Source organism: Micrasema longulum, unplaced genomic scaffold (genome assembly GCF_059751315.1).
Source record: "Micrasema longulum isolate JH-2025_06_02 unplaced genomic scaffold, ASM5975131v1 h1tg000437l, whole genome shotgun sequence".
NCBI lineage: Eukaryota > Metazoa > Arthropoda > Insecta > Trichoptera > Brachycentridae > Micrasema > Micrasema longulum.
The window spans coordinates 119,784-130,201 of NW_028277637.1; the positions used below are offsets into that span (position 1 = coordinate 119,784).

Here is a 10,418-nt window from a genome sequence, read left to right on the forward strand (position 1 = left end):
GATGGTTAAAAAATTCAATCAAATATTATATCTATGGATTTCGATGAGTATAAGAGTAAATGTCATATATTGCATAAATACTTATACCAGTCAATGGCTGGACATCCATCTTGGGTGCTAGACACCATCTTAAATCAAAGGTTTTTTCCAAAATTTTTTTCAACCCCACAAATTATTTACTTGCAGCCTACGCTTGCCCTCCAGAGAAATCTAATGGAAAATCGTCTCATGGCAGTAAACACGAAGCAGAATCAGTAAATAATAGCATGCATACTTCCACTGATAAAGATTTCTTGAAGCTTAGTCCATTACAAGGTATGATAACTTGATCACATTCCCAATAAAATGTATATATGTAAAACATCGTTTTTACGTTCCTCAATTTTACGTTTTTCTGCTTTTTACACCGAAATGTTCAGGACCTATTTTTCTTCATACATTCTCATACAAATATTCCCCCCAATCAAGGTTTTTTTTTTTACATTTTTCATCACACCTGTTTTACGCTTTCAAATTTTCGGAATCCATTTGATGTGTCAAAAAGCCTAAATTATGTCATAATAATAATGCTGCGGCCCGTGCGCCACCGCGTGTGCCACGCGAATGAAGGTAAACAAAAACAAATAAAAACAGGTAAACAACAAATAAAGGATAAATTATTGTCTTTCAACCTAACCTAAATTCAAAGCAGATGCAGTGTAATTGACCTTTTTGTTTAAGTGTTTTCTTTTAGGGTTAGTCTTAGTTTTCATTTTAACAAAATTGTCATATTGACTTGTACAAATCATGATTCGCAGTTGACAAACGTTTAGAAACAATAAAGTTTTAATATCATTAAACTTTTTAAACCATAAGTTATAAAAATATGTTTTAAAAAAGTCTCATAAAAGTGGAAACAATTTTGCCGCGATCTATATGACAGTTGTTTTTTGGAGATGCCATAGAAAAAAAAGTGATACCATATAAATAACATTTCTCAACATTTAGGGGAAAAATTATTGTATGTTATTTTATGCAAATTCAAAATTATATTTTAGTTTTTTCCTATTTACACATAAAATAATTTTAACATACTGTTTTTAAATCATACATAATATTGTTTGAAAAAATATAAAAATATTTTTAATGAACTCATTGAAAATAGGTAAAAAATATTGTCAATTTCCACTTATCACTGTTTTTACAATTTTTCTGGAAGTATATGTACACTATAGTGTAGCGAATCAATTTTTTAAAATGTAATTCTCATTTTTTCCATACATTTTTCATTTACTCACTTAAGCGTTTTTTCTTTTTTTTTTGTTTTCCTCAGTTTTACACTTTTTTTCTGGCTTCCTTGAAAAACGTAAATGTATATGTAAATATGTATTAAAGATCCAGTTAGAAATTGCATGCATTAGAATTGTAATAAATTACCTACTGAATTAAAATGTACTGAATGTAAAGCTTTTACATGGGTCAGAAAATAGTACAATATCCTTGTACAATAATTCTTCAAACCGCTAAAATCGCTGTCAGGAAATTCAGCAAATCCGTCCAAAAGCAATTTTATCTTAGTGACAATTAGTGTCAAAATTATTAACAAAATTTTTGATATTGGGATGATAATAATCCACGGAAACTCCACAAAAGACCACTCCATTTAAATCGCGGCCATACCCATTGAAATGTGCCGAAAATCATGCAAAAATTTCAGAAATTGCCTTCATCAATGTATCGGTGCTGTTGGCCGCTACCCTGTTGATATAATTTTCAACACATTATATAAGAAATGCTATTATATACTGATTTTAATAAAATAAACAGCTTTTCTTACCGTTCTTTATTTATAGCCCACTAGTCATCTCACCCTGTGTTATGTTTGTATAAAAAATATTGTTTTTTCATTTATTAAATAAATGAATGTGCTACTCTACAGAAAAAATATGTTAGATATTTTAATTTTCATGTTTGTCATTGTTTTAGATACTAATGGAATACTTGGTGTCTCAGACAACTCTTCATTTGAAGAAATATCGGAAAGTGATTTAGTGGAACTCCAGGCACACAAATCTCCTACAAGTGATCATCTTTCTGACACCCTCAGTGCCGCTTCTCTGTCTAGTGAACACAGAACATTAGGTTTGTACAATGTTTCAAAATAAATCATCATACGCTCTCTGTGGTGCATAGGGCGTTGAATTGGTACTCCAATAGTAGCCTATCTTGATCATATTTGTTACATAGAAAATACGGTGATCAGTCTTAGACTTCAGATGCCGCCAGTCCTGGAACTATGAAACATTGCAGTGTAGAACCACCTTTAAAATCAAATATTTCACATCCACCCTGACAGGAATCAAACCTCTATTAAGAATCTCCACTCGATTTCTTTTCACAGGATTTTTTTTACCTGAGAGTAGTCACCGTGTCGAAAGCTCTCGTCCAGGGTTCTGGTTCCATTTCATATACGGAATTTTATTCTTCATCTGCTCAGACAAGTTTTAAAAGAAATATTTTACAAATAATAAATATGAAGTTTAATAATAAATTATTTTAATCGATACATAAATGTATAACGAAGGAATACTGAACCCAGTATTTATTATGTTTACAGAGATTTAAAAGTTATTTAATGCAATGTGTACTGGAAGGGAGAGTGAATCAAGTAAACATAATTTTCAAAAATTAAAATGGTTTGTTTTATTATTTGCAAGTTGTAAGAATTTTTTTTTGTTAGATATAAATAATAAAACCGTTTATGTAAGAATTCGGGCTACAATAATCTGAGTCTATTTCTAAAGAATATTGTTTCTGCATCACATAAATTAATGCCTTTTTTTATACTTTCAGTGACTCCGACAAACGAAGACCGATCTCAACAGTATGTATCGGAATTTTTGGAAAAGTATGTTTTGGAGAGTGACACCGATTCAGAAGGGCACAAGATCCCTATTTTGAGGAAAAAGTCTGTCAGTATGGATGTTTATTCTTCTGGTTCTGGTCAGACATTAGGAGAGACTACATTGGTCGCTGAAGATAGTGCTTCTCTTGATACTTCTGGGAAACAAGCATCTAAAGCCATTCACACTAGGTAATTTAAATGATTTTTGATAAGAGATTGAGGCGATTATGAAAATCAGCCAATAATAGATCAGATAATTTTAATATCATACACATTTTTAAAAACAGACTTAGATGAGACTGTCTCTGTAAAACTGTATTATTTTTTATTTAGAGGTTAGTCCACTCTTTTATCTTTTGAAAGTAAAATGGTGCTTTGCAACAAAATTTTATACTTATTTTTGCCAGTGTATTTATTATTATTTACCTTAATTGTTATGGTGTTTCACAATTTACTGGCGAGTTTAAAAAATATCATCATCATCATTCCCATTCCTCACCTAATGGTGCATAGGGTACTGCATTGGTACACCAATCGCAGCGTATTTAGATAATTTTTGTTACATAAAGGTAAGATGATCAGTCTTACGCTTCAGGTACCAGTCCAGGTACTATGAAATATTCTAGTGTGAAGACACCCTTTGAAATAAATATTTCATGTCAACCATGTCGGGAATCGAACCCGAGACCTCTTGCATGGTAGGCAAACGCGCTGACTATTACACCACGAGGCTGACTAACTGTATTTATTTTACTTAACCACTATATGATTTTATTTAATGTTTTTTTTATGTTTGCCTAATCAAACATAACACAAAATCATCTTATATTTGTTTATTTATTTATTTATTTATTTATTTATTTACGGACAAAGTCCATTATAAACATTACAATTAAAAGAAATTTTTACAAGGAATAAAAAAATATAAGGAACAGAAATAAGCAGCAAAGACAGATGATAGATTTTTTAGATTAAGTAAAAAGCATAGGCTAACTATACAGATTCTTTAGCTGATTTGTAAAGAAAGACATCCTTACACCATAATAATCAAGATCTCGATGATCGTTCACCCGCCTGATCATTCTGGGCAAAGGCGACTGTGCACCATAATTGGTCCTGTAGTGACCGAGGAAAAGCATTTCATTATTTCTTAGTCTACGGGTGGGAACGTTAAAAAGAATCTTTTGCAAAATTTCAGGGGCATCAATGAGACAGTTCATAATTTTATACATGCAGATTATATCTGCAATGCATCTGCGTTTTTCAAGACTTGATATGCTTAAAAACCTCTCCATATCAGAATATGAATAGTCTCCTCTTTCCAATCCCATCTTCCATGCAATTTTTCTTATAAAACGATGTTGAACTGATTCAAGGCGCTTGATATGAACAGCATAATGAGGGGACCAGATTACAGATGCATATTCAAGAATAGGGCGAACTAAAGAGCAATAAAGTGTTTTAAGTGTAAGCATACTTTGGAAATCAGACGTAGTTCTATTAATAAAGCCTAAAATTTTTAAGGATCTGTTTACTATATTATCAAAGTGTTCCAGAAAAGTTAGTTTATTATCTAGGATCACTCCAAGATCTCTTATAGAGGTGACAATCGAAAGAACTTGGCCATTAAGTTTATAATCAAAAATAAAAGGATGTTTACATTTATGGTATGAAATAATTTTGCATTTATCGATGTTAAGTTCCATGTTATTAGTTTTGCACCAAGTATGAAATGCATTTATGTCTTCTTGGAGTCTGACACAGTCATCAATATTTTTAATTAGCTTAAGTATCTTGTTATCGTCAGCAAAAAGCCAGAATTTTGTAAAAGAAAAAACATTAGCAGCATCATTAACAAACAGATTAAATAGAAGAGGGGCCAAGTGGGCACCCTGTGGTACACCAGAAGTTACTAGGAAGCTATTTGATATGAAGTTATTGATTTTTACACTTTGTTTTCTATGTGAGAGGTAGGATTTTAAAAACGATAAAAAGGGATCTCTAATGCCTACAGCACGAAGTTTAGCACATAAAATGTTGTGATCAACTTTGTCAAAGGCCTTGGAGAAGTCTGTATACAGTACATCAGCTTGAAGATTATTCTCGAACGCTGTAAAAATAGTATCAGTAAAAGAAAGCAAATTGGTCGTCGTTGATTTGGCTGTCCTAAATCCATGCTGCTCCTCAATCAGCACATTTTTAAATATAGGTGTTATTTTTTTTGTAATAATTGATTCGAATAGTTTAGGTACAGGAGATATCATTGAAATGGGTCTATAGTTAGTTACGTTAGATTTATCACCAGATTTGAATATCGGTCTTATTATAGAAATTTTCCAAATATCAGGAAATACACTCGTTGTTAAAGACATATTAAACAGTAAAGACAGAGGCTTGGCAAGACTAGATTTACAATTTGATAGTAGTATTTCAGGAATACCATCTGGACCAATACATTTACCATTACCAAGTTTACTTAGAGCGATTCTGACATCCTCAGCTGACACTTCACAATTATTCAGGTCTACAGTATTAGTATAGCTAAATAAGGAATTAACATTGGAAGAATTATTAACATATACTGAAGAAAAATGCGTTGCAAAAAGATTAGCTATGTCGGTACCATTAGATGCGTGTTTATCTTTAAGAAACATACTTATTGGCAGATCGTTATTGAAACGCTTATTAGAAACAAAACTCCAAAACTTTTTGGGATTTATGGACAACATTGTTTCAGTTTCATTGATGTATGATCTATAACAATTGGATGATTCAGACTTCGCAAGTTCTCTTAGTTGAGAAAATTGTTGATAAAATTTGAGATTCCCAGTTTGTTTATAAAGTTTGTGGATCCTTTTCTTTTTCAAAATCAGAGTCTTTAAATCAGAGCTAAACCATTTTGGAAACTTAGGTTGAATAAAATTTCCTTTTGGGATAAATTGTTCCATCCCAATTGCGACTTTATCATTAAATAAGATGACTGCATCATTTATATGAGAATTGCTTAGAATACTGTTCCAATCAATTTCTGAAAGATATTGACTGAGGCCAGCATAATCACCATCTTTAAATTTAAGATATAATGAGTCATTAGGTTTGAGTAAGTTATTAGAAAATGAATGGCAAATATCTCCAGAAAGTGGAGGGTGATGTTTATCGACTGGTAATAATGGATCAATGGATTCAATGACAGTAGAATTAGAATTATTGCTAAAGATTAGATCAAGGCAATAGTTTGAGCAGTTAAGTATAGAATTCAATTGGAACATGTTTAAATATGAGAAAATGTTAACAATTAGAGAAGCATTTACAGATATGGGGTTTGCCACATTAACGCCTTCATTGTCGTTGATCCAAGTTACTTTAGGCAAGTTATAGTCTCCGCAGATGAAAATAGAGTTAGAAACTACCGATACTTTTTCCACCATGTCAGAATGGGATTTGTAAATATCAATTGACGATGTCGGAGGAATGTAGACACACCCAATTACAAGTTTTTTGTGACCAATTCTAACACACAAATATATTTGATCAGCTACACAGTTTGATGAATCAATTACATTACAAGATATTCTTTTGCTGACACAAATCATAACACCTCCTCCTCTCGTCTTGCCATAAGTTGTAGAACGATCGCATCTAAAAATATTGTAGTCAGTCAGCCCAAGTTCAGAAGATTCGATACTATCATTTAGCCATGTTTCGGTGAGAAAAATGATGTCATAGTGGCAGATAGCAATATTGCACATGAGAGAATTTAATTTAGTATTTACACCTCGTACATTTTGGTAGTAGTATGAAAATGAGTTAGAGGTTGCAACTGGACGATTTAGTTTTTGGCTAAAAAATCGATCTTTGATAATTCCTTGGCTTCGGAAGCTTTTCTCGCTGGACAATCAGAAGACCCTGTTGGATGTGTGGCAGGTTTTCGGAAGAATGTACAAGTGGCGCACACTGGAGGCTTGTCTAGCTTCGAGCACGAATTTTTATTGTGTCCGGTTTTAGCACAATGGGAGCAAGTAGGAGCATCTGATGGGCATTTAGTGGCTATATGGCCATAAAGTTGGCAGTGGGCACATTTAAGATTGTCGATCCAGTCGCGCACCTTGTGGATGTCCCAGTTATAAGCTAGTCTCGCCGAGGTTATTAGTGAGTGTCGGACTGCAGAGGGCACTCTGACAACATGTATGCAGTTACCAGAACGTGGACCAGATTTGTGTGAAAATTTAATTTGGTCCATAAGCGAATCAAGCGGTAAGCCTGTGTCATCTTTAGTTTGGTTATGTATTGCAGTGACGATTTCTTCAAGGGGAAAATCTTGCGGCAGGTCATAAATTGCGACACGAGGAAGTTTGTGCAGCGCGATTTTGGCAACGAGACCAGAATTGGTGAGTTCAGGCGCATTAGTAAGTTTTATTGCCTCATCCTTGGTACTCGGGTGGACTAGTACTCCACCATTCTTCATCTCACGTATACCAGTCACCGTGATCCCCAGTGAAGTTGGAGTAGCAGATTTTTTCAGCAAGTCAAGTGTAGACTTGGACGACATTTGGGAATCTTTGGGGTGCACTAGTACAGTAGGTCTGGCCGGAAGAGCAGGAGCATTATTTCTTGTGATTGGAGGATATTTATTTTGACTTTTCTTGGCGACAATAGAGCTCCACGTAATTTCATTTTCTAACGCTTTGGGAATATTATCACTTTTCTCATTTTTCGATGTCGATAATAATGCATTGTCGATTTTTTCCAAGAGGCATTTATTTTCTAATAATAGGGCTTCCAAAGTTTTTTCGAATACAGAAAATTTATTATTGATTGATTGTAGAATATCAGATTTCATTTCAGATATTTTAATGTCAATTATAGACACAAATGTTTCTAATTTAGAGTCCATGATATTGAAGTTATTATTGTCTGTGATAGGAACGTTGGTATCAATAGAATCTATGGTAGACTTTGAAGTGACAGCTGTCAGTTTCGCGGTTTTTACATTTCTTGTGTTCTTCAGTGCCGAACATGCTGAATCAGCTTTACAAGTTATGCAGCACCAGGTTTCAAGTTGTATGGGCGTCATTCTTTTAAATTTTTGTAGATTAACACCTCCACAATTATAATGAAAAGTGTTCAAGCACTTCAAACATTTTATAAGATCAACCTTGGGTACTACGTCAGTGCATTCTTTACATTTATCTGCCATAATGTGTGTTGATTTAGACAAAAGTGAGACAATGGATAGTGATTATGGTATTAAGGATCACTTTATATGATGAGATATTTAAATAATAGTGTTTATTTACCTTCCTGTAGGTAGGTTGATTACAGGTTAGATTTTCGATATAAATATGCCGATGTCACTGTGATTTTTATATTTCACTTGTAACTTGAAGTGAATCCACTGTAAATAATATGTGAATCAGGTTATAATCAGCTATACTTAAAATTAAAATGATATTTTTATAGAGAGCGAGTAAGAGGTAGAAGTTGTCAGAAAACGGAAACGGAACTTGAATTTGTGTTATGATAATATATTTTTCATGGTTTGGAAACATTACGTGGTCACTTCACGAATGCGCGCAGGTGGGATGTCGTGCAAGGGGGGGGAGCATTAGTCAATTTTTTGAAAATTGTGTTTTTTAATAGCTTTTTATAAAAGAGCCGACATAAGCCAAGATTTGATTTAGAAAAATTTGGTAATATTAAAACAAATGAACATGCTTAAATTCTAATATTTGTTCTATTCTATTGAACTAGTATGCAGGTACTTACTGTTTAAATAGGAATTGCGTTTTTTAATGACCATATTCTGCGAAGAACCTACCCAAGATAAGATAAGATTTCAAGATTCAAAATAAATAAATATGATGCATTATTTTTTTTCAGAATAAGCGAGGCAGCTGGCAGTATTGTTGGTGTTGTATCAAATAGGTTTTCCAACTTTACATCTTCAAAAAAAGTTCCTCAAAGTGATAGCAAGTAAGTTTTTAAAATATATAATATGTTGTGTTTGATAAAAGGAAATAAACTGGACTTAGTTATGTAATATTTTCCATGTTTTTTGTTTCAGGATCTCCATTCAATCAAGTCTTGATGCTCTAATAGCCAAAAGTCCATCGGATGAATTTGTATTTACTGTACCTAAAGACCCATTCCTTTCTCCATATTGGGCTGACGATGAGATACTTAAGAAAGTACCACCTCTTAAAATATTGGTAATTATGTAAAACATTATTAAATGTCACTGTTAAGTGATTAAAATTCATAGAATTTTACGGCCGTTGAGATGCACATTTTTTTTTTTAAATTTTAATTAATTTTTTTACAATAAACATAAGTGATAAAACAGAGTATTAAAAAAATAAAGCATAATTACATAGCAATGAAATACATATTAATAGTAAAAATAGTAAACAAAAAAATCCCACAAAGGCATGGCCTGTTCGTGGGTATACAAGAAAATGTTAAGTAAGAGTGAGTGTGCTACATTGAGTAAGTTTTTTTGGGTCTTGTCATAGTCTACGCTTTCTGCAAGATTTTATAGGCTTGTGTTTCCGATTCTAGTCCAGGAACTATGAAATATTGAATCTATCTAAATATAATTAATAAATTCTTCTTCTTTGTGTGCTGTGTCAAGTCAGATGTTGGCGATCACTGGCTAATGTTTCCTCGTCTTGCGCTATCTGGAACAGTTCTCCTACATGTACTTTTCCGGTCCAATCTCTTATATTACGCAGCCAGGATGTTTGGTTCCTGCCGGCTCCTTGGTGACCATCTATTTTGCCTGTTAAGATCCTTTGGAGAAGACGGTATTTCTCTTCATACAGTAGATGCCCCAGATATGAGATTTTCAAAATCTTCATATTCAACAAGAGTTCTGTATCAGTATTGGCTCTTCATAAGACCTTCGAGTTCATCACCATCTCGGCCCATACGCGAAGCATTCTGCGTTGAAACCACATTTTAAATGCTTTTAATAAATGTTTCACCTAAATTTTGTCAAATATTGAACCTGAAACTTGGCTGACCACTGTCCCGTATTTTACAAAACTTTCAATTTTAAATCATTACAAATGTAAAAGCGTATAGGGTCTCACTCTACCCTTGTCGTCTTGTACCACAAATAGAATTAATTTTAATTATTTAGTGAATATTTAAAAAGCACTCTTATTTCTTTCAATGAAAATCTCGCTTTTTATTGTTGAACTGAAAAATAAAATGTTTGTTTTAGTCTGTTCATTTAGATCCTTGCTTGGATGACTGTGTGATGTTTGCCAAGAAGATGAAGAAACTGGGCAATCCTGTTAGTCTGGACATCCTTGAAGGACTGCCACATGGATTTTTAAATTTTTCTCTGGTATGTATCATTAACCTTTTAAAACATTTCTATTACTATCTATCCTTTAAACCCTAATTTTTCGTCATTTCACTCCCTTTTTTGGGTTCTCTTCCTGCCAATGTGCAATGTACATTTATTTCGTACAAAAAGTTCGAAAAAAAATTAACAATCAAACTGATATATTTCGGTTTGTACGCTGTA

The 10,418-nt window shown here is 33.0% G+C and overlaps 1 protein-coding gene across 2 annotated transcripts in view; it reads left to right on the forward strand.

Moving 5' to 3' along the window:
• The window catches only part of Hsl (hormone-sensitive lipase), a 43,751-nt gene that overhangs the window by 19,999 nt on the left and 13,334 nt on the right, over positions 1-10,418 (forward strand). For both annotated transcript variants that reach the window (XM_088226535.1, XM_088226536.1), the window contains 6 exons: positions 187-315; positions 1,966-2,121; positions 2,833-3,073; positions 8,765-8,857; positions 8,949-9,093; positions 10,110-10,235. In XM_088226535.1, the coding sequence (XP_088082661.1) occupies positions 187-315; positions 1,966-2,121; positions 2,833-3,073; positions 8,765-8,857; positions 8,949-9,093; positions 10,110-10,235 (890 nt within the window). The remainder of the gene's footprint in view (positions 1-186; positions 316-1,965; positions 2,122-2,832; positions 3,074-8,764; positions 8,858-8,948; positions 9,094-10,109; positions 10,236-10,418) is intronic.